The sequence below is a fragment of the Bidens hawaiensis genome, unplaced genomic scaffold, assembly GCF_021521415.1.
Source record: "Bidens hawaiensis isolate Kalapana, Puna unplaced genomic scaffold, B.hawaiensis_p1.1 tig00057079_1, whole genome shotgun sequence".
Taxonomy (NCBI): Eukaryota; Viridiplantae; Streptophyta; class Magnoliopsida; order Asterales; family Asteraceae; genus Bidens; species Bidens hawaiensis.
Genome location: NW_027500309.1, coordinates 9,744 through 35,658, shown reverse-complemented (window position 1 = coordinate 35,658; position 25,915 = coordinate 9,744). Strand labels below are relative to the sequence as shown.

Genomic DNA, 25,915 nt, shown 5'->3' with positions numbered 1-25,915 from the left:
ATCATCATCATCATCATCATCATCATCATCATCATCATCATCATCATCATCATCATCATCATCATCATCATCATCATCATCATCATCATCATCATCATCATCATCATCATCATCATCATCATCATCATCATCATCATCATCATCATCATCATCATCATCATCATCATCATCATCATCATCATCATCATCATCATCATCATCATCATCATCATCATCATCATCATCATCATCATCATCATCATCATCATCATCATCATCATCATCATCATCATCATCATCATCATCATCATCATCATCATCATCATCATCATCATCATCATCATCATCATCATCATCATCATCATCATCATCATCATCATCATCATCATCATCATCATCATCATCATCATCATCATCATCATCATCATCATCATCATCATCATCATCATCATCATCATCATCATCATCATCATCATCATCATCATCATCATCATCATCATCATCATCATCATCATCATCATCATCATCATCATCATCATCATCATCATCATCATCATCATCATCATCATCATCATCATCATCATCATCATCATCATCATCATCATCATCATCATCATCATCATCATCATCATCATCATCATCATCATCATCATCATCATCATCATCATCATCATCATCATCATCATCATCATCATCTCATCATCATCATCATCATCATCATCATCATCATCATCATCATCATCATCATCATCATCATCATCATCATCATCATCATCATCATCATCATCATCATCATCATCATCATCATCATCATCATCATCATCATCATCATCATCATCATCATCATCATCATCATCATCACATCATCATCATCATCATCATCATCATCATCATCATCATCATCATCATCATCATCATCATCATCATCATCATCATCATCATCGTACTCAGTATATCCCACCAATAGCAATGCTATGGTAGGGTCTGAGTAGGGTAAGATGTAGACAGCCTTACCTCTATCCCATGGGGATATAGAGACTGCTTCCGGTGAGACCCCCGGCTCGATAGTAGTTTTGCATCAAGCCTTGGACATAAGGCACATAGCACTCAATCATCGGGACACCGGCTGATTGGTGCATGTTTAATGATAATAATAATAATAATAATATTATTATTTTGACTTGTTCAAACTTGTTGGGGGGTATAGTGATTATCTGGCCCGTTCGTTACAACCCAAATTTAAACTAAGAGTTAACCCATTATAATAATAGTTGACCTTAGAAAAACAAAACAAATTACTTTCTATTTTTCTCATAAAAGTATTTTTTTTAACGTCTAACGAATCTTTCAAATTGGTTATTGGCTAAATTTGCCATATTAAAATACACTGTCTTTCGATCTGGGGAAAACCCTCATCTAAGGCTAACGTAAGTGAACGCTCGCCTAAAGGCACGGCAGTACCGTGAGGTAAACTCATTTAGTTTTAGGAGGGAACTAATGAACGTCGCATATTCGTCTAGTCTCACATCATCACTCAGTGCCGCTAAGACTAAATAATGGAGGCATGAATCAAATGTGTCACATGAAATACCAAATTTCTACCTTTATCATTTCACTATTGACTCATGACCTTGTAAAAGTTATCCAACTAAATTTTGAACTTTTGACTGTTGATAATTACATGCTAAACACACACACACACACACAAAAACCTAGATAAAATCAATTAAGGGGTGTTTGAAATTTTCTTATTTTTACCTACTTACGACTTATAACTTATGTAAGTTAAAAAAAACATTTGAGTTTTCTTATTATGTGAGAGGAAATATTAATAAGTCACACACTTGTGACTTATATGACGTCTCATTATAAGTTATAAGAAGGTAAAAATAAGAAATTCCAAACTGTCACACCCCGACAAAAGGCGATACATGCCGGGGTGCAACGTGATTGGACAAATACACAAGACACTATTTAAAGTGACAATATTTATTCAACTCATTTTATTTCAACGAATCAATAAACAACACATCTCGTCCACACCAACAAGTTGAATACAAGTAGCAATTTATATTGTTCGTTTTACTAATACCCTAATAGTCTTGGTGAAGTTTTCATCAAGTCCTCGAGTCAACAAAAGTCAAACCTGTAACATTTCATAAAATAAAGTTTGTCAACACAAAGGTTGGTGAGCAATTCATAAGTTTGAGCATATAAGTATATAGTAGTAAAAAGCCACAAAACTTGTATACAAAACAATAAATAAAAGCAACAACTTGGATAAATTGACAATCGCTAATAAAATTACGTTAGCGCCACCTAGCTACAAGGGGTTGCCAAGTAGTCTAGGATTTAATAGAATATCGTTAATTGCATTACGTTAACGACACCGTGCTATAAGAGAATACCAGATAGATCACGGATTTATAGACTTCCCCATGACAGAAAGCGATAAACACATAGGCACATAGCATAAAACATAGAACACCAAATCAAGCAATTATTCAAGTAAAGTATACAATCACGTTTGTGGGTTTAGATTTCAAGTAAATAAAGCATTTAGTTTAATAAGTATGAAATGTCACCCCAAAACGGAAGATGGAAAAAGGGGTATGAAAGTACTCACCTCGACTGACGAACCGAGAAATAAATAGATAAATAAATGAAGCTCGAACGGTAAACGAACAGATCCGACTTGAAACGATAAACACCTTAGCTAAAATAAATAACATAATATTTATTAATGAACTTGAACTTTAGTGAAACTATATTTGAAACATTGGACAAGAAGGTTTGGTTGTTAATCGGGTTACCGGTTAGTTTGTTAACGATTAGGGACTCGTACTTGATTGATAAGTTAAGATAAAATATTATTATTTTATTGGGCTTTTAAATAACTAAACCAATATCAAAAATAGAAACAAGACGGGTTTTAAATCAAGGGTTCGATTTCTATAAAAAATGGATTGATAATAAAGATTATAATAATATTATTAATGATAAAGATAGAAATGGTAATAATAATTTTAGAATATGTTATCTTCATATATATAGGATAATAATGATAATAATAATAATAACAATAATTATTTTCCAATAATACTAATATAGTATAGTAATTATAACAATAATTATTATTATTACTACTAATATTAATAGTTATAGAATAGAAATCTTAGTATTAACTATAATGTTGTTGATAAAAATAATAATAATAAATAAATAATATTGATAGTAAATAATGATACCATACTCGACGTCGGTTTGATTTCTAAACGAATTCATAAATAAATATAATAATATTATTGTTAATAAAAAAATGATAATAATATAATTTTACTAAATAATAATAATAATATGATCTTTTATTAATAATAACAACTTTAATAATTATAAGAATAATGATACTAATAATAATATTAAAAATGAATGCATATATAGTAAGTTTAACATAATAATACTAATAATAATTTTATGTAGAAATATTAACACTAATAGTAACCGAGATTTGTTAAGTGTAAAATAACATTAAAACCGGTCTAAGATGAGACCCGAACCCGATACCTCTAGTTTAACAATTTATGTACAAACTCAACCGAAACCAAGGTAAACAATTGTTAATAAAACCCATAAGAAACTTGATATATCTATTACCCGATCGTTCATCTTTTACCCAATTCAAACCAATTTCATACCAAACCAACTCGTTTCAACGTATATAACCAAATATATAAAACCGGTTGTTAACGAACTTAAATCCGATAATCAATATATGAAGTTTAGTAACACCAACACCCAAATTATATACCTTTTTCGTGTTCACGAGTCGTGGCTCGATACCGGGAATGAACCGAGCCGAAATCCACCGGAGATGAGAGAGAGACGGAGAGAGTGAGCCGAATAGAGAGAGAGACTGAGAGAGAAAGGCCGAGAGAGAAAGAGAGAAACCGAGAGAGAAAGAGAGGCGGAGCTGCGGTGCCGGAGTGCCGTCGCGGCTTCTCGCCAGAATCCGGGTTTGCCGGAAAAACGCAAACAAAAGGGGGAAAGGGGGGCTGCCGGAACGCGAGGGGGAAAGGATGGGTGGTGGTGATGTTTCGGAGGTGATGGCCGGAAAAGGTGGCTGCGGTTGCGGTAGTGGCCGGCAGGGGGACGGCGGCCGGGATGGTGGGGTCGCCGGAGGTGCGAAGTCGCCGGAAATCGGCTGGGAATATGGGAGGCGGCTGGTGATGTTTAGTTTATCTTTAGGATTTGATTGTTTAAAGTTTTTATATATATATATTGCATATTTTCAGAACAGGTCCTCCAAGTTTGGTATTTTGTTTAAAACAAGTTTAAAGGTTCTCAAAGTTTATAACAACTTAACGAAATTAGTTTGAACCACTTATGTTTTTCTTGAAGACTCTATAATATGACAAACATCGATGATTTATTGATGAGCGAAGTATATAATAATTAAATAAGGAAACAAAATGTTGAGTCGGGTTTGCATAATAAAAGTTTACAACACGAATACAAATCGATATTTGAATTTTGACGAATGTCACACAAACACTCCCTAAATCAAAGGTCCATCCCATGCCTCAATAAAGTAGGGATATATTTTACCATAGCTAATTAGCTATAGTGGTTCCGCAGATATATAGATCTACCATGACTCAGCATATATATAGATCTACCATGACCACTTAAGGAAAAGTTTATTTATTGTAAAATGGAAACTCATGAAAAATTACATCTATTTTTATCTACCTCTATTCCTATAAATAAATTTAACGTGTTTAAGATTTCTTTCTTAAATCACAAGTTTTCTCAATATTGTTAAGGGTTTTTGCTTGGCAACATCCAAATTGATTTCAATTCAAATGGTAACCACGTTTATTCAAAAGTCTATCAACCCTGTTCTCTTCACTTTTGGTCAAATTTCCATAAAAAAGCATCACCACTAAGACAACTATCAAAGCTTAATAAGGAAATAACATTTAATACAATAAAGATATATTTGAAGCAAGTAACGTAGGGTCTTTTTTAATGAGATCACTCATATCCCCATTTCATATAACATTTTAATCTCAATAATTTGAATTTTCTTTTATGCTATATAAAACAATTCATCCATTCTCTAAAGTTGTATTTTAATTTAAAGACTTAACTCTTGATTCTATAAAATGTTAATGGTCTCTTGGTCTAGTGACTTTTAGTGTTTATCTTCATCAAATTAGTACGGGTTCAAGTCACGTCATATTAAAAAAAGATAAAAACTTATTGTCTAATTAAATAAAGTTATGAATGAGGAATTACATGTAAGAGATTTTTAAAACATGAGTAAAGACGATGATTTTAACTAAATTAAAAGGATGGAGATGAATAACTCATTATCCATGTTCTAAAAAAATGTTCTATTTTAAATTACAGGAACGCAAATAAAGAAGCCAATATGAATATACTTGTTGCCGCTAATGAGCATTGCTCGATTCAAGTTCATTATGAGGGCAACAGGGTAATTAATAGAGTTAAATTAACAACTTTTTTGAACTAGGGATGAAAGAAAAAGAAGTTGTTTTAGGGACTAAAAATGCAACTTTTAAACCGTATAAACAAAATCTAAAATTTGACCTAAATCACATGGACCATACGTATAATTAATTTATTTTTAATTTGGCCAATTACAAGCTTTTTAAGTGTTTAATTCATAAGTTTTATTTTTCTATAACTTTTAAAATGTGATGTTTAAAAAAATCTCAAATATACCATTCCGACATACTTATTTGATTTGCATTACGGGGTAATTTTGTCTAAACGGAGTTTTGTATGTTAACGTGCAAGTCTTCTAACCTATGTACGCTCTAAAGTTGTACACATATTCGACGCAGTTTTTTGACGGTTCAAATGTTCAACGCCCTTGCCGCAACGTGATAGGTGGGTTTCACATAGATTTTAGCGCGGTTTTTTTTACTGTGTTTACACTAACGATTTGGTACGTGCCGCCATGGGTTGTGCTTATTTATTATTATTACAATTTTATAAAATAAATACCAGTACTTGACATGCCGCGTTTTCTGGCTTTGCAGGTTCACATAAGTCATTGGCCCCCAATTGTTCTCTTTTCAAGTTCACATCAAATGAAAAGATTTATATTTAAACAAATTATTAAATATTAACTTTAGAATAAATTGGCTATGACTCAACGGTAGAGCACTGACTTTATAGTAAGAGGTAGGGTGTTCAAACCTCATTAACACGAATTTATATGGAAGATATGAAAGATAACCCTGGCTTGCCAAGGTTCGAGTCCTGATCTCACCTGGTTTTACCGTCTACTCGCTGTCCTGTCGTTTGGCAGGCGTGAGGGTCGGGTTTTATCCGGTGAATCCCTCAATAGGTGGACGCTAGGGGCTTCGTCCGTCCGGACTAGTGGCTGGCTCGGGCTACTTTAGCCAATGGGGGCCGCGTACGGAGTACCCGGCGTTACTTAGTTGGTCGTTCAAAAAAAAATATTAACTTTAGAATGAGATAACTTTTTTGAAATTGAGAACTATGAGAACCATTTTAAACTACAAAAAACCCAAATATAAAAAAATCATAATGATAAATTGAAAGACACAACGGTGTTATTGGTATTTAAAAATACATAATGATGAGTTAAAAGACACAATTGACGAAAAAACACAATGATAAGCGAAAAGACACGGTGACGTGCGAAAATACACAATGACGTAATTTTTGTTTTATATTTCATATAACAAAATCGTATACATATTAAAGATTAAAAAAACGATTGTTATTACGATGAATTTTCTTTTTAAAAAAAAATATCATACGAAAAAGTTATAAACGTTCTAAAATGATGAGGGTATTTACATGTGACTTTCATGTGGTGAGAGAAAATATAACCTATTACTTTTATACATTTTTTTTCTTTTGGTCTCTACTTGACAGCTGACACATGTCAATTATTTATGGTTTCTCGCACTTCTCATTTTTGTTAGTCTTTGTAAAATAACTTGACCCATATTATATAATGTCTATAAAATGAATTTTGCTAAAATTTAAAGATAAGAAAAACTAAATAGATGAATTTATAAAATTTATAATTTTCTGATATACCTTGACCTTTTAAACTAATTTAACGGCCTAACGGGTGTTAATTTATTAAACTAGGAATTAGGAAAGATAAGAAGATTAAATTAACCATTATTAAATTTATATTTAAATGTATTTAATAAATGAATAACAATATAAATTTTTAAACACTTGTGAGAATGAGAGGGATAAGTGGGCACAACATATATGTTTTTACTAGAAAGTAGGGATATAGATTTAAATAGATGAGCTTCTTTTTAAAATTGAAGTCTTTGAATGCTTATCTTAACCATCTAAGCTATGAAACATCGTATAAATAGTTACATTTTTTATAACTTTTATTTTAATTTAGATATGCAATAAATGCATCAATATGATTTTGTTTGTGTTAGTTTTGTAAAGGTTCTGGGTTTTGAGCTTAAACCCATGTTTATTCTTTCTATTCTTTAGTCGGCTAGTCCTAGTCTACTTTTGTAAATCAATACGCTATGGAAATATTTACATATTATTAATGAAATAACCTAGTTGCAGCCTATGGTTGTAAAGCCCTTGCTCAAATCAAACCACGCTAAATCTCGTTTCGTATTTATATTTTTCTAGGTTGTGTGATATTTGTGTATGCAATATTGTTGTTGTATATGATTTACTCTAATAAAAAGTGAAGCACCTGCAATCTTTAAACAAAATATCCCGAAAATTGTCCGATCAATGTTTAAAATTTTGTTATTAAGGATTGAATTGAGTTCACGAAGTATAATCTTTTTTAAAACCTAATACGTTCAATGTTAAAACTTAATACTTTCAAGGTTAAGACCTAATAGTACGTTTAAGGTTAAAACCCAATACTTTCAAGGTTATTTGATTGAAGATCTAGATATGTTTGTTTGGATAACTCTTATCCTCAACTAATCTGTTGATGGGACAAAAATAATTTGTATATGGGTTTATTTAAAACTAGACAAAAGGAAACAAACACCATAATCACAAACAACCAAAGGAAACAATTACAAGAGCTAAACTATATAGGATAACAAGGAAACAATCACCATAATCTTGATAATCAAAGGTTGCTACTGGTAAGGCTAGTCACATCAGCTTATATTTACACAGTCCAGTTAAAACAGTTTCAAAGTCTCATCAAAACAGATGCAAACACACATCATTCATTTCAAATAACCTATATCATTCATCATCTAAAACCTTCTGCTTTTTCCACTTGTATGCTTGCTCCAAGATCTTCATATTAGACGCAGCAGCAGCACCGTCATCAGATTCAAGCCGTCTTCTCTTCTTCAGTTTCTCTGTACGGTCCAAAAGCCTCTCGTGTAGTAGTCTTGTTCTTTCAAATTCACCTTCTGCTGTCTCAAAGTCAATGTATGCCTGCAGAAAATTGAATATAATAAATATACGCTAGTTGATTTGTTGTCAAACACCACACTGGTTCAAATTTCATACAACTTTTGTAACAATATAAATCACCCTTAAAACAAACTATATCCCAAACCCAATTTCACATGTCATCAAATATACACAAATTTTCCAAGCATGAAGTATATCATTTATTTTGCAGATTATGAAACATCTACATCCAGAATTATATACAAACTTCAATCAACATATAAACACATAAACTATATTCAATTAATACCTAACATAAAAAAACCAATACAATATTACCATGGCAGTCCCTAAAGTTTGCAGATGTTTTTATTCATATCACATTTAGAAATTCGGCCTTAAAAAACAGACATAAAGAAAGATGTAAAACTTCCAAGTGCAAAGCAGACCACATTTTATTTTTGTTTCAAGCCTAACAATGATGTTAAACCAAATAAAAGAAACTTTAACGAATGCATGTTTTAAGACACTAAACATATAATAGAGGCATTTACCTTCCACAGCATCTCTGGCATGTCAAGTGCAGGTTGTGCAACCGCAAGCTCAAAAATTGCCCGGGCCCGCTCGGTTTCACTCAAAGATATCTCCAGCTCAGCATACTTGCTCCACGCATAGCAGTTTTCAGGCAACCACTCGAGATACTTTTCATATAGTTTCCGACAACGATCTATGTTGCCAAGCTGCAGCTCAATCTCAATGCACTTCTTGAATACCTGCTTGTTCAGTTACATTAAACAAGGTCAGACCAAAGTAGACAGCAGTAATTAGAATAAAGTCATAAAGTCTAATAATAACATACCTTATCTTTCGGTGCAATTCCAATTGCATTACCGAGAATTGAACGCGCACCCGAGAGATTCAACTGTCTGATCTCAAACTGGGCAGCCAATAACCAAATCTTAGCGAATGAAAACTTGCTATGTGGAATCAACTTCAAACACGCGCGATAAACGCCCCTCGCTCTAGAAACATCTTGTGCGCCAAGCTCTTCATACAAAGCATAGTTAATACAAAAATAAATGTATCTCTGCCAATATCGTTTCTCGTCAGCGGGAGGCACGTTCGCAATCGCTCTTTCGTAAACCTCGCGAATTCCCGGTTTGTTCCCGACACTTTCCTCAAGTTTGATGTAATCAAACCATGTGTCATAATCGAAAGGCCTCTTCCCAACCTGCTCCTCGTACTGAAAGCGCCTTTTACCGACGACTGCGTCTTCGACACCCTCGCGATCACCATATCGCTTCTCAAACCCAACAAACCTTACGCATAGATCCTCGGCGCGACCCTTTGGGACGTGATCAAGAGCAAACTTGTAGATGCATCTTGCTCGATCAGTTTCATTGCACCTTTCTTCGAAATCCGCAAACGAAACATATAATGTTTCGGCCTCTTCATCGCCCGCCAGTCTATCAACGGCCCTTTCGTAACAGTTTCGCGCTCGGGCGATCTCCCCATTTTTCATCTCGAACTTGGCATAGCGGATCCATGAACCAACTTTCGGTGTGTGCAGAACAAATCTTTCGTAAAGTGCGCGTGCGAGTTCAGTTTCATTGTACCTTAACTCGAACTTAACATACGATAGCCACGCTTGTTGGTCGGGTTTCCAAGTCATCCATCTTTCAAAAATTTGCCTAGCGCCTGCAAAGAGCAAAGGATGTGTATAAATAAATATATGCATAAACTTAAAAATCCAAATGCCACTAGCAAAACCTAAAACTGTTGGTAATCTTGAGACCATCCATACATTATTAATTAATTAATACATTAAGTAACTATTAATATATTATAAGTAACTAACTAGCAAAACAAACAGACAACCTTAATTAAATGTTTAATCATTTATTGATTGATTGATTGAACTTTCTTCTCACAAATTGTTTATTATTTATTGATTGTTTGATTGCAGTTTCTCACACACAATCAATCTCAGGCAGGCTAATGTTTGTTGGTTAAAGTAGTAGTAATTTCAATTCAATTCAATGCTTAGAGATATATAAACTAACTAACTATGCAACCTAACATAATAATAATAATAATAATAATAATAATAATAATAATAATAATAATAATAATAATAATAATTAAGGCAAAAACCGACATCGAAATCAATGTAGATGGTATACCTGCAATGTTTCCGATCATCTCCTCCATGTGAATATATTTATACCAGAGCTGATCCACCCTGGGCAAAAGAGTAACGGAGCGGTCCCAAACGTTCCTGGCTCGCTCAATGAATTTGTTTTCCATCTCGAAAAGGGCATACCTGAGCCACATTGTGTGGTCTCTGTGATCGCCTTCGAGTGCGCGCTCCCAGACAGACCTGGCTCGGTCGAAATCATGATGCGACTCCTCCCAGTTGGCGTACTTGACCCAGATGTTTTTGTTCCACCGGACCGAGTCTTCGAACTCTTTATGTTTGCGGAGGCGGTGGTCAGCGAGTTCGGATGTGTCGGTTATGTTTTGGGTTGAGGGTCGGGGTTCCTGACGGTCTCTGGCCTCACGAAGGATCTGCTCGGCTGTAATTTGAACCGGGGCAGGGGATTTGTTCTTGACCTTAACAGCTCGGGGAAGAAAACTATTGTTATTACTTGCCATTGTATTCTATTCTCTGTTACTGAACGAAATCGATTGAGAAACCCTTGATTGATTAATCGATTATCGATAATAAACCTAAATCGATTTTACTAAACCCTAGCAGGATGATGATTGATTGATTAATCAATCGATTGGATTGAATTTGAGTGTCAAGCGAATGGGGTTTAGGGTTTAGGGGGAAAGAAAACAATAAACAATAATAATAATAATAATAATAATAATAATAATAATAAATCCCACCTGTTTATTTATATTAGTTACTTGGCGGTTTAATTTAAATTTATTATTATTATTATTATATTCTTTTTATATTTATGTGTCATCCTATATATGTTACTCTTATTTGTTTTATATATTTTTACCTAAATAACTATAACAACCAACATTCACTCATACTACGACTTACTATTACTGGGAACATCAATACGGGAATGTGACACTCTTTTAATTAGTTGAATGATAGCAGCGCAAGTTCCATAAATATTGGTAATCATTATTAATATTATATAAATGAGATGTTAAGTATAATAGTGCGAGGCGCTACTTTTAATTATCATGTCAATTTGATTACGTGATATGCTACATCGATATTCTTAATGCGTTGGCTTACACGTTGATATCCTTGAGCATAATTGTAGTCCATTTTTTTTACAGTTATTTCATTAAGTCGTTGCAAATTTTCAATATTATTAGGGGTGAATTTTTCATCTAATAAACGTTTTCTTCTTTTATTATATATAGTCATTCCCCAATTTTCAGTGACAACATAACTTGATCTTGAAACCAGTTATTGACAACATGGCTCAACATACCTGCTCCATGCATAGCAGTTTTCAGGCAACCACTCGAGATACTTTTCATACAGTTTCCGACAACGATCTATGTTGCCAAGTCGCAATTCAATCTCAATGTACTTGTCGAATACCTTATCTTTAGGTGCAATTCCAGTTGTATTACTAAGAATTGAACGCGCACCCGAGAGATTCAACTTCCTGATCTCAAACTGGGCAGCCAATAACCAAATCTTAGCGAATAAAAACTTGTTATGTGGAATCAACTTCAAACACTCGCGATAAACATCCCTCACTCTATAAACTTCTTGTGCGCCAAGCTCTTCGTACATAGCATAATTAATCCAAAAATAAATATAACTCCCCCAATATCGTTTCTCGTCCCCACCTACATTCCCATATAATGTTTTATACGTAACGTTGGGAGAAACTTTTACTCCCAAAACGCCAGGGGGGGGTCTCCGACGCTCGGATCAAGACGCCCGAAAACTTTCTTCACTACTTTTGGTCTAATAAGATTAATTTTTACACATTTATGTGGGTTTGGGTAGTTGATACCCACCCGGTTACCCAAACTCATTACATAAATGTACACACATTATACAACCTTTAAAAATGTAATAAATAATATGTTGTAATTATTAAAATTTTGAAATAAATGATTAGAAGTGCGGCTTATAATTTTAATTTTAAATTTAAAGTTGGTTATTAAGGTAAATATAAAATCGGTTTAGGGTAAAACACATGCCAAGGTGTAGTTTTGACCACACATGCTATGGAAACCAAAACACCATGCAGCCACAAAATGTTACACAACATAGCGATGTTAATCTTTTTTTGGCTAAACATTTCCAGTTCTACTGAACTAGTTAGAATGCAAATAAAAAAGGTATTTTAGATGTAACAAAAAAACAACCCAAACAAATATGTAACAATAAAGAGGCACCAAATTTTAGCTTGGAAAATCCCTTAAAAATGAACGTAACCACCATGTGACTAGCGGTTAATAGAGCCACTTTAAACGGCTATCACAAATATTAGAGCAATATCAAGTCTTCTCTAGATATAATTGAGGTATGCATTAATCTTCATAACTTGGATAAAAAAACAAGACGAATAAGAAATACCGTAAAAAGAAAATCGACATCAGAAAGTCCTTTTTAATATTTACGAGAGCGTACACCCACATAGGGCCGTCCAAACCGCTCGTCGCTCGAACTCGTTCACCGCTCACTCGAAAATTGCTCGGAAAATGCTCGCTCGTTTTTTCACTCGATTGTAAACGAGCCCCTCTGCTCGGTTCATTTTGAAAACGAGCCAAGCAACGAGCAAAGGTATGCTCGGTTCGGTTCGGCTCGAATATTTTTTTATTTATTTTAGATATAATTATATATGAATAAATATATAAATCTATAGACAAAACACATAAATTTAAGCTTACAATTTTTTAAACCCCTTAAAATCTTTCCTATTCCGTTAATTTTATAGTTTTATTTGTTCACTTTAAGGTTTTAAAATACTAGAAATTTGTTTACTTGATTATTATATCTCATTTCAAACTTATTTTTAATAAAAATTTATAATTAATTACACGTTTATCTAGAAACTACTAATTTATTATTTATATAATACATATAGAGAAAAGATGCAATACGCTAATGTCTTATCGTACAAGACGTACACGACATCTGAGAGCGTTGATCTACACCTTTGATTCAGTTGCTGCCGCAACACCCGGGTTTTACCAACCATAAGTTTCATTAACGTAACGAAGGTAACCAATACATATTGAAATAAACATAGCTGATACCGATGAAATTCGGTTCGTTACCTCGTTTTTCTTTAAATTCACTTGTGTTTTTAATAACTATACGAGACGAGACGTTTGCATTTTCAAGAGGATTTTCGTTACATACTAGTTGCGTGCCTGCGCGATGCGGCGAGGTTGCACGCAAACATGACATCGGATGCGTAACCGGTGTTACTGTTTCTGTATGTGCGTGACTCAACAATAGTATGCGCGTAACACGGCGATAGTATGCTCGTATTGCGGCATTGGAATCTTAACCGGTGTTAGTAAGCACGTCACACAACGATTGTGCACGCTCAGTCAGGTGTTGGTGCGCACGTAACGCTACATTGAACTCGTTTTGACCCCCAACTCGTTTCACTTAACAATGTTCTAACCGAAATTCGTTATGACTTGACCCCTTTCAACCCAAACTCGTCCCGACCCAAACCAAATTAACCTTTTTGTATCGACTCATTCCAACCTTAACCTTTTAGACCCATGACCTGAACAACCGAAACCGCCCGATTCGTTTGTCGGTCTTTAATGGTAATCACGTAACACGTTTAGTTTTTAAAATGAAAAAACTATAGCAATATCATACTCACATTAAAGAGAATAAAATACTCGTTTTTATGGCATAATGTTTTTAAAAAAATATTAACGTGTGAAAAAATTATAAACGTTTAAACGTCGTCGGGTTAGTTGGTTTAAAATAAGGGGTATATATGTAACTATTATATAAATTAACAAAATATGATTAAAGTTAAAGGACAAAACTTGTAATTATTTTTTAATAATTTAAAAATAAACTGTACATGATTTTGGTTATGCTAAAAGACAAAATTGTCAAAATACAACATCGCCCCTAAAATGCCTTAATCTTGTGCATTAAAGTTTGTATTAAAAGCAGCAAGTCTGGTACATTTTAAAAATTGCTTTATACATATAGTATAGATAATAAATATAATAATATCATTTGATATAAATATATATTTTATAGTTTGTTTCTGTTAGAATCAATTATCCATTTGCATGCGATATAATCAATCCAACAAAACCCGAGCATTTGCATCTCCACAAACACACTTCATGTTCGTCCTCTTTCCGTTTTTATCAATCCAATCGCATCATTTATAATTCCTTTTATAATCGTTACGAGCTGTTGATTTTGAATGTTTTTGTTTGTCCGTACAGGATTCATTGATTGATTGTGATTTGTGGAAGAAACTGTTAATTCTCCAGGAATTCATGCAATGTGAGGTATTACGCATATGATATATGATGATGATTCTAGAATAGTTTATAGTTGTTGATTAGGTTTAACTTCTGCTGTTGACCTACTCAAGGATTATTCAATGATTTTACCTCATAGTTTTGCATTAAGCTCAAGGAATTGGGGAAATTGCTTGATATATATGATTGATATGATAGAAGATTGAATATAATATAGATGCTGGAATATGTTACGGTTAACCAGTCATTAGTCAAAGTATCAGTGCCATCGTAAAACTGTAAGAGCATCATATCGTATGTTTCTAGGTTAGAAAAATGGATGGAAGATGGATTTTGATCTGTAAAAGAGTTGTAAACATTAAACTATAAGAGGAATTAGTGAAGCGTTAGATAGTGAATCTTCAAGTCAAGTGGTTCAAGAATGACATCTGTAGGGGCGAACCATAGACGATGTAGAAGTGAAATTGTGACCTCGTTAAATACGGTCGTTAAATACGCAACAGACCAATGGCTTTCAAAGATTCAAGACTCATATGCAGAGGGCTTTGAACTGGGGTGGTAGTCAGGATCAAGCGTTTTTCAATCCGTAGATTTTAGCTCATCAGAAACGCCAGTGGTATCAGTTTCACTCCAAGACCTCGGTAATACGTAACTTGATTTGTTATGTCTGTTAGTCGTGATTTGCTTCAGTGTTTGACTTTATTAAAGTAAATTGCAATTAAAGTGCCAACTATGCCTTGAACTACACTTCAATGGACAACTATTATTATTTTTTCTTTTGTTTGTTTTTTGATGTGTCACACATAGCTTATGTGGAGATGGTGCATGTAGGATAGTGCAAAATATCAGGACCCAACCGCGCTTTTTGAACATTTTTTTGTTGCGGGTATCCATCCAAATGCTAATCTAGAGTCTGTGGAGGATGCATTTGTTAAAAGAAAGAAATGGGAGGCCAAATCAAACTTATTAGAAACGGATCTTAAAACTATCCCTTTGCAATCACCTCCAGGTGTGATGATGGAACCACAGGTCAGCAGTCTATGAATTATAAATTAAAAATAATATATGCAATATGGTTCATTTATCCATTATAATATTGCTCTATTTTGAGATAGCATCTGTTTATGAGTGTTTTAAAAAAAAAGTGTTTTAATGTAAAAGTGTGAGGACTTGTATTTTACTCCATTGAGTGAAACTGTGTTGTTATGTTGTAGATATACTATTGATATAAAATGCTGATGTTTTCTAGTTGTTATTTTTCTTTTTTATTTTTCCTGTTACTTCCAGATACTTTTCAAATATCCTCCAGGGAAGAATTTATCTATGGGCTTATCAGATTTAGCATCCTTTTGCTTTCCTGAAGGTGTGAAGGTGATGCATTGCTCAACTTTATATCTTTGTATGCCAAACTAGAGGGGAAGGGAAATTATTGGGTTTCGGGTCAAAGGATTCTTTCTTGTATTGGTAGCAATGAGTCGGGTCACCAGAATACTTTTTACCCTATCTTTCTTAAAATTTACTCATTTTATATATATTATGTTTATACACATTGTATTGTTTAAGGTTTTGAACAAAAGTCTGACTATGAATGCAGTGTTTAGGAAGTTTTATGCTTTAAGAAAATACACCGTGGCGTACTTTCGAAACATTTGACTAGTTCAACCATTTGACCTTTTCTCTTTTAGCTTAGTTCTCTATTTTTATTCATTGTGCTATTAGATATAAAACATAACCTGAAACAAATCTCTATTTATTTAACTTTCTGCTCTGACAAAGTTTAGATATGTGTCATCAGTGGATAATGTTTTATCTTTAATTTTGTGCTTCCTTCAGGCATGTATATTGGCGAGGTCTCCATCACTTAGTGAGCTAAATCAACTCGTTTATGGACAGGTATGAGACTATGATTGCATGAAAACTCATTCTATTTCTAGTGTAGAAAAATATTACTTGGATCATGTTAGCTAAGAAAATAATTCAACTTTTATTGTATCGTGTATCCGTAAGCAGGACCACTTAAGCAGAGATGACTTATCATTTATATTTTCACTCAAGGCAAGTTATATCTAATTTGCTACACTATCTTCATCCAAATGTCTCTTTTTTCTTTCTCAAATGGCCACATTTTGGCCTATTAATTTTCAAATGTTGTCATATTGAAGGCTAAAACAGATCACAGTATAAATAAAATCTTGTTCATGTATATAAACAAACTTCCAAATGAATGATTTGTTGAACGTTTGGTTTGTTTGCATCTCTACCAACGAGCTCCCATACCAAGTCAACTATTTATCTTGTAGGGGTTTACAAATCACACACAGCTCTTCATTAACATTTGTAGTCTTTTCTTTGTACCAATTCAGGTGGCAGACAATGCAACTCTTTATGGTGTTTGCTTACACACACAAGAATTTGTTCAAAGACCACCAGGGATGCTTGGTGTTGCCTCATCTCTATCAAGAACACCCGGCCGAGGAAGTCGTTTTTTAGTTACCGCACCTCGTTGTTACTGTCTGTTGACCAGAGTTCCTTTCTTCGAATTACATTATGAAATGTTAAACAGGTTAGTCTTCACTTCTTTCACTCATTTGAAATACTTATAGCTGGCAATTTTGACAGTTTACTTGTGAACGGGTCAATTCAAACTACATTTTATTTCTATTGCGTAAAATTGAAAAGTTAACGTAAAAGGAAACAAGTAAAATCGGTTGAAAAGGTTGAATGTCACTTGAAGTTTTTATTAATGCATAAAACCTTCTAAGTTATCTATTTGAATATTTAGATTTTAATTGAAATATTATAATTGTCATTATATTTAACACACAAGTATGTATGAAAATTAGCTTTTACCAAATTTAGTTTGATTATTACTGAAACCTTTTAAACGCTATCTTTTTATAAATAATTAAGTGTGTTAAGCATAATTACAGAAGCTGCATTATTTGAATATTATAATTTGTAAAATCAGTTTATAAGTTTTCAAAGTGTTTATTATCTGATAATGATCTTTATTTTTGTTGTAAATATTTAGTGTCAAATATGTTTAAATAAAGTTATTCATTGAGATAAGATGAACTTTAAAACATCAACACATTATTAATTTATAAAACACTAATTTTTCTTTTTTGGCAAAAAGTGTTTCTGGTTAACCAACTTGACCTATGTCCACCTGTACCAAATAATCACCCGTTTTGACCCGTGCCACCTATAGAAAACACGTTAAGCATTTAAACTACCATTAGTTAATATGCTTGTGCTTTGATTCAGCATTGTTGCACAGGAACGTTTAAATCGAATAACACAGTTTGTTAGTGAAATGAGTCTTGATCGCCCACCCAAACTAAAAAACCAAGAGGCTGAATGTGCTGGCAGTCCACGTCAGCAGAGGTCATGGATGGATTCTGCAATACCAGTTCATGGCACACTGTCCCTTTCAACTGATGGCGGGCATTATTCACCTTCAAAACCGGAAAACAGATCTCCTAGTAATTCTAGTTCTGATGCATCAGCAAGAAGATGGGAACATTTAGGAAAAGTGCAGGGTGATCGTGATAGTATATGCAAGGCTAATATTGAGGCCTGCTTTGTCCCGGTTAACAAATCACTAGCACGAATTGGCAGTTTTGGTCCGTTGTTCAGGTGAGTTTATCTTCTCATAATGCCTTGTGCTTGTTTCATCTTTAAAGTGCCAAATAAAATAGCTACAGGTTAATCGGGTTGAAAGTTTTTCAAAGAGTATGCTTATTTCATACAACCTTTTGATAATTTAGTTAAACGAACATGAACACGTGCCTTGTTCGTTCATTAATATTCATATAAATTTGTTTTTGTCCATTCATTTATGTTGGTTAGCTTACGTTTATTTAAGTTTGTTCGTTTTCTTTCATTAATATACTCATTAAAATTTTTAGGCCCATTACAATTTAGTCTAGTTTTAACAATTCTTTAGGCCCAACACATTGTTGTTCAGATTTACCTTTAATTGGTTTTATCTCGGTTTTTTTCTTTAATCTATTTTCAGCTATGTTCATTCGTTTATGTTCATGAACTGTTCGTTTATACTTTATACTGTTAACGAACGAATATAAATGAACACTAACACGTTAAGTTTCTTTATGAACGAACACGGACAAGAAAACTTTGTTCATTTAATCTACTGTGTTCAATCGTTTGTTCGGTTAAAGTTAATGAACGAACACACTCCGTTCATGTTTGTTCAGTTCGTTTACAAGTCTAATTGAAACTACCATGCATGTGGAATGTTTTTCCACCGGCCACCATATAATTTGATTAAAGTTCAATATCACATTTATTTTTAGACATTTAACATCACTAGTTATTCATTAATAAAATCTATAAATTATGAACATATAAGTGTTTCAGGTCATCCAGTCCAACTGATACCTTGTGACATTTCTCGTTCAAAACTAACCTTTTTGACCTGAAACATTTTGACCCGTTAAACTCACCAGCGAATCTAATTTAAATGCATGTATACATGTGTGAATTTATGTTGCACAATATAAGTTTATTATGATGTACCCATTATTATCTTTGTTATTATAATTATCATTACTATTATTTCATGTGTTAAATACCATATACTTGTTTTTAACCAGTTCAGTGAGAGGCATTGTAACAGAGGATGAAGATGGGGTACTTTCTTGCAGTGATAAACCTAATAAGACGATTATGGAATGGGCTAAGGTTTGTTGACTTTTGTTGCTTACAGACAATATACCATCATCATCATCATCATCATCATCATCGTACTCAGTATATCCCACCAATAGCAAAGCTATAGTAGGGTCTGAGGAGGGTAAGATGTAGACAGCCTTACCTCTACCCCATAGGGATAGAGAGGCTGCTTCCGGTGAGACCCTCGGCTTGATAGTAGTTTTGCATCAAGCCTTGGACATAAGACACATAACACTCAACCATCGGGACACCGACCGATTGGTGCATGTACCCTTGTCTTTCGGCCATCAACGCCACCACATGATGCCTGATTAACCTTCCGCCACTTTTAACGTTATTTTCACGATATTGGTAAAATAACGTCAAAATTAGTGCAATTTCGCTTTTGCCCACCTGAGGGTTCACACATATATACATTATATGCGTGCACCGCAAGCACGGCGTACAGACAATATACCATGTTAGTTGATAATTAATTTTGTTATTATTCTGACAGGAAAATAAAAGTGATTTGCTGCAAATTGTCTGTGGCTATCACACATTGCCAGTTCCATCATATGGAGGTAAAATACATTTTAGGCCACTCGAGCATCTACAGCCTATTGAATATTATAGAACTGCTTTTGCTTTTGGAGAAGATCCTAATGTTGACATGTCAATGATTCCTGATAAGGTAGGTATATTTGTTTGTGGACCATTAAACATAACCTGAATTGACCTCTCTAGGATTTATTCATGTTGACATGTAATGTCTGACTAGGTCAAATTCAAGCTTGCTGCCATTGAGGAAGCTGTCTCACTATCAAATTGGACTACCATAGCAATTTGTAGAGCTCTTTCCCTTCAAAATGTAAATATTTACTCATGTGTTACAATATTATATTATCCTAAGTGCCATACCCACACTTACATATTAAGGGATTTTATTTAGAACTATACGCATTTTAGACGTGTTGCTATTAATGAAACTATTTTCAGGTTTTATTATTGCTTGCGGCGGTGCTTCTGGAAAAACAAGTTATCATCACGTCTCCGAATCTGGTAATCTTTTCTTAAAGTTATTAATAATTTATAAATACTTGTACTGATTGTTATTCCAAAATCCAAACTGATTAATGACCATAATAAATGCTAAATTTAACATATGTAGGGTGTTTTATCCGCTACAGTGTTGGCTCTTATTCCTATGATCCTTCCATTTGAATGGCAAAGCCTGTTCCTTCCAGTGAGTTATATGGGCACCTTATATATAACTATATAAGTACCAGTAACAAGAATGATTATATTTCATTTTTACAGGTTCTTCCAGGAAAGATGTTTGATTTTCTTGATGCCCCAGTCCCCTTTGTTGTAAGTTTCTGATATGCATGTTTTTAGGAGATATGGGATTAGGTTTTACATTTATTGACTAATATGTTTAAATTCATGTATTTGTTTATATTTTCTGTTCAGGTTGGGATACTGCATAAACCAGTTAACAAGATGAAATCTAATAACCTTGTTCATGTTAGTTTGGCAGATAACCTGGTAAGGCTTAAAGAACAAAGTATTTTCACTTTAGCTGGAAATCTAATATTAGTATTTTCAGATCATATATTAATGCATTTGAAATCATTTTTTTTGTCATCTAATTTATCAAGTTACTTTTTATTGGCAGGTTGAAATGTCCTCCTTGCCAGCACTCCCAAAGCAAAAAGAACTCATGAACAAATTAGGGCCGCTTCATGCTAGACTATCAGGTGACGAAATTGCTGCTAAAAAGCATCCGGTGTACAAGTGCAACAAATGGCAGGTGAGTTCTTACCATTTTTCACTTTGCTTCATGTTTCTTGTATTGTTGGTCATGTATTACATTCATATTGCTGGATTTATGTTATTTATGGTTTTATAGCAAAATATACTTATTGATCTGTTCCTATACATTGGTAAAACTTAAGAACATATCACAATCTTCTTGTGATCATGAAATATTTGGAAATAATTAGTTTTGGTGACACAGATTGAAGCTGCAACGCAATTTTTAGCTGCCGTGAGGCAGCATTTGGAGTCACTTTGTTCAAACTTGTCCAACCATACAATCACTAGTGTGCAATGTGATAATGACAGGGTAAGATAACCTTATTCTAGATCTTTATATTATTACCGTTCTTATTTTCAAAACCTAATCCTTATTTATTTGCAGGTTTCATTACTTCTCAAGGAGAGCTATATTGATTCCTTTCCCTATAGAGATCGACAATTTATCAGGGTACGGTCATTATAACTTCACTTCTAGATGATACGACTTCAGTTGTTCCGATTAAGTGATTATGGAGTCATAATAATAACTTTTTAAGAGTCAAATAATCAATTTTAGATAATATTTTCCAACTAAAACTATATATTTTTACCCATCTCTCTTTATTTTTAATAACTCCACTAAGAACAGTTATTTGAACAGATCACAATTTTATAATCTTCATCATCATCATCATCATCATCATCATCATCATGGTACTCAGTATATCCCACCAATAGCAAAGCTATGGTAGGGTCTGAGGAGGGTAAGATGTAGACAGCCTTACCTCTACCCCATAGGGATAGAGAGGCTGTTTCCGGTGAGACCCCCCGGCTCGAATTTTTATAATCTTGAAAGAGCTTATTATTACAAAAAGATATATTATCATAGTTTTGAAATGCCATTTCTTGCTAGAATTTGTGAAATGTGTTTTAAATGCAATGAATTTTGGGTTTTGCAGGAATTTGTAGATACACAGATGTTCACAGTTCTATCAGACACTCGGCTATCTAGGCACAACTGTTAATCATGCGGGTTCAGTCTATTACTTGGATTAAGCTTCTGAGACCTTAAAATGCCAAATTTGAAGCATGGTCGGACGACATTAATACTGTACTATCATGTTCTAATTCACGTAGTTTTATGTTAATCTGTAGTACTAATACCGAAACCATCAGCCCTGTGTTTTAAATGGGATTGGTGTTAAAACAGTTGAATTCTTAAGCTTTGGGTAACCTAATAATGCCAACACTTTTAACAAGTATTTTACTGGTTAGTTTTGAAAATGTATTCTCTTTTATGTCTATGAGGGTGTTTGGAAATGCTTATTAAAGCTGCATATTTGGTTACTGTGTTTTGAACAATAGATAAGAATTAAGTTGAGTGTTCATTGGAAGCTAAGGCAAGATAACAACTGTGAGAGTTGTATGGTGGTTATAATTCATGTGAGTACAAAGGTTAGAACTTGTATTTAAGTAAAGTTATTAGGATAGTATTATTGAACTTGCAAAAAAGAATAAACTTGTTACAACGACAAGTAACACCCGCCTTTACTAAGATTAGCATGTGATAAAATGTTCGAAGATAAAGAAACCATGTGATATAATGTACGTAGATAAAGAATAAATTAAAGATTAAAAGGTGCTTGAAGTAGTACAACTTTAGGATAGCTTGCTTGCTTGAATCACAACTTTAAATCATAATAAACGAATTATTTAAATGAAATAATCGATTCGTTTCCACATTGTATAACGACTATCTACTAGTTATTTTTGACCTTGTTACAACGACAAGTAACACCGCCTTTATTTATAAATATTTTCACACTTAAACTCGGATTCCACTATAGCTATCAGGCGTCTGGTCTGCTGGTCAGGGGGTTTTTTCTTAAGGGTTTACTTTTGGGACGGGTGGTTTTGCGTTTGAATCTCTGAAGTGTCAAACTAATAACTGACAATTGAAATTTATCTCAAGGTTCAAACTTGAGTATTAATTATTGGTAGACCTAATGGCTTATCGTGAAGTCAAAACACCATTAAAAAGGATAGTACATTCAAAGAATTTTTTGAAAATAGTTTTTTTATTATTGTTAAGAAAATAAGAGTCTTATCTTAGTTTACGAAATTACTTTTTTTACTGAAACATTTAGGAGTAGCCCTATAAAAACATGGTGATAAGGGAATTAAATAATTTACAAATAGCGTATTAAATGTTTTTTTTAATTACAACTCATATTGTAATAAATTTATAGCGAAGTGTAAATAAACTTTTTTTTAAACGGCTATGTATTATAAACAAGGTTTGCAAGTCAGTTCAAAAAGGCCAACCCAACGAAACCAAACCAAAACAAGTTACAAATAGGGAACTAGAAATTGCAACCTAAACGGATCCAAAGATCTAGTTTTTAACCAAAGCGACATATCTTCCTTGATCAACTCAAAAACTTTGGATAAAAGACTAGTATTGTGTAAGGAAAATAATCAACTTTTAATTTTTACTGAACCTAAATAAAACTTCCAAAAAAGACTCTAGTTTCAAACCGAAGATTGAGCTGGAGTATCAATGTATCATCACGCAAGATAATATCATCATTGTTATTATATGTTTTTAAAACAAAAACATGAAGAAAAATGATAGCTGAAAACCAAAAAAATAAATAAATAACGACTCCGCTGGGGATCGAACCCAGAATCTCTGGTTTCGTAGACCAGCGCCTTATCCATTGGGCCACGGAGTCCTTGATGTTATAGGTATTCTACATTTTAATAGTATTATTATTATAAATGTGGCATATTTTGTGTATTTAATACTCCGTATTTCTCTCTCACTTGCTACCCCTAAACTAAAATAAGTATACACTTAAAATTATTATCTGTATTATCAGAACTATCTTTCAATATTAAAAACCCAATAACTATGTTTCGTCTTTTATTGATACTAATTTTTTCTTCTTTTCAATGTCTTCATTCCGAGTATACATTTTCTATCTACTTTGTTTTTCATGTATTCACTTTACGTTCGCATATCTACATTAGAGAGGGATCATGTGTATGTTCTGCTAGCATCTGGCACTCACACGAAGCTGAAACACACACGAAAGCAAATAAACAAACACAACCACACAAGAATTTTATGTGGTTTGGTCTAGACTGACCCACATTCACATGTTACAACCAAGGTAATTATATTATTGCTCTATATCACTCGTGATATGAATATATAGAGAGTACATTAGAGTTTACATTTTATAGAACAAGAAACACAAAACGGGCTTCTATTTAGCATGCTAGGGCCAACCACCTACTGGTCAAGAATGGGCCTAAAGACCTCCACCAAACCCATCATGTTCTAAAACATTTTTGATGATATGCGAAATAGAGTGGTTACGAAAACATTTGCACGGGGTAAAAACTTCTACAATACGGGCCCTATGGAATAATTTATAAATATACTGAGAGCATGGTTGTACTCGTTTACTGTTTTGGAATTGGATTTGTATACGAGGTGAAGAAAAGTTTCTACTCAAAGTTAAAAGTGTTATAACCTGAATACTTTGTTGTTTTCGTGTTTTCTTTCTCATTTCTTCATTTTCTAATGTGAATAGAAACCTTGTTTTTCTAACTCAACGCTGAAATTTGATGAGGTGACAAGAAACAAGGCTTATTGTATGACAACCTATAAAATCTTTATTTGAACCAATCATAATTTTGGTTCAATAAAGTAGATTATTTCAATGTTTGGTAACATATTTGTTTTGTTTGACCCGGTATACACAGTTTTGATGCAGGTTTCATGCATGAAACTATGAAACCGCAAAAAAAAAAAAAAACATTTGACAGCTGTGGGATTTGAACCCACGCTCTTTCGCCCCAGAGCTTAAATCTGGCGCCTTAGACCACTCGGCCAAACAGTCTTTGTGTTGTATATAACACTCTTTTATTATTTAAAGATATAATTCTGAAAACAACTTATGTTTTTAACCAATATAAATTATAATAATCAACCGATACCTTTATTAGAATTTAAAATATGACATGTTTTTCAAGCTGAAATTTTATCATGGTTTTCATGTATCCATTTTACATGTAAATTCCTAACTTTTTTTTTATTAATCAATCGAATTCAGTTGTGTACTTTCTACATCCATTTGGTAATAAAACTATATGAAAATAGAAAATAATATACTTGAAAAACCTCACAAATAAACTTTAGTAAACAAGCAGGCATACCTAAGACTCACAGGTATACCCGATACCTAATATGCAATGAGTAATCAAGTACCCGATGGATATGTGACAAGACATGGAACGCGTTCTATACTCGTGTATACAAATAGGATTACCCACACACCCATTTGATTGTCACACTAAATGACTTCATTTGTCCTTGAACTCACAATAATGCCATAAAAGTCTTCTTTTTTATTTTTATTGTTTTTCATAATCATTCTCAAGGTACAAGAGTACAAGGTATGAAAGTCCGAAAGGACAACGTAGTTGGGCAGGACGCAGGACTAGGGCCCAAAAAGCCTTTTAGGTAGGAACCTAACTTTAAGAACCAATAATATTTTTA

The 25,915-nt window shown here is 33.4% G+C and overlaps 1 protein-coding gene, 2 non-coding genes and 1 pseudogene across 4 annotated transcripts; 1 reads left to right on the top strand and 3 right to left on the bottom strand.

Annotated features, from left to right (window-relative positions):
- Nucleotides 1-8,075: 8,075 nt before the first annotated feature.
- Nucleotides 8,076-11,052, bottom strand: LOC143601773 (uncharacterized). Its single transcript, XM_077079081.1, has 4 exons — nucleotides 10,581-11,052; nucleotides 9,257-10,095; nucleotides 8,952-9,170; nucleotides 8,076-8,439 (listed from the first exon to the last, which is right to left on the bottom strand). The coding sequence occupies exons 1-4, from the start codon at nucleotides 11,050-11,052 to the stop codon at nucleotides 8,242-8,244; spliced, it is 1,728 nt and encodes a 575-aa protein (XP_076935196.1). The 3' UTR covers nucleotides 8,076-8,241.
- Nucleotides 11,053-15,359: 4,307 nt separating this feature from the next.
- On the top strand, nucleotides 15,360-22,856 carry LOC143601771 (uncharacterized; annotated as a pseudogene). Its single transcript, XR_013147717.1, has 18 exons — nucleotides 15,360-15,509; nucleotides 15,700-15,897; nucleotides 16,156-16,239; nucleotides 16,702-16,761; nucleotides 16,879-16,923; nucleotides 17,232-17,431; nucleotides 18,136-18,507; nucleotides 19,488-19,575; nucleotides 20,063-20,239; nucleotides 20,327-20,416; nucleotides 20,545-20,607; nucleotides 20,717-20,791; nucleotides 20,866-20,916; nucleotides 21,019-21,093; nucleotides 21,224-21,358; nucleotides 21,566-21,673; nucleotides 21,749-21,814; nucleotides 22,305-22,856. The product of XR_013147717.1 is annotated as an uncharacterized LOC143601771 (transcript).
- A 1,151-nt stretch (nucleotides 22,857-24,007) lies between these two features.
- On the bottom strand, nucleotides 24,008-24,080 carry TRNAR-ACG (transfer RNA arginine (anticodon ACG)). Its single transcript has one exon. It is a non-coding gene; the product is annotated as a tRNA-Arg (tRNA).
- Nucleotides 24,081-25,176: 1,096 nt separating this feature from the next.
- On the bottom strand, nucleotides 25,177-25,256 carry TRNAL-UAA (transfer RNA leucine (anticodon UAA)). The gene has a single exon. It is a non-coding gene; the product is annotated as a tRNA-Leu (tRNA).
- Between the last annotated feature and the right edge of the window lie 659 nt (nucleotides 25,257-25,915).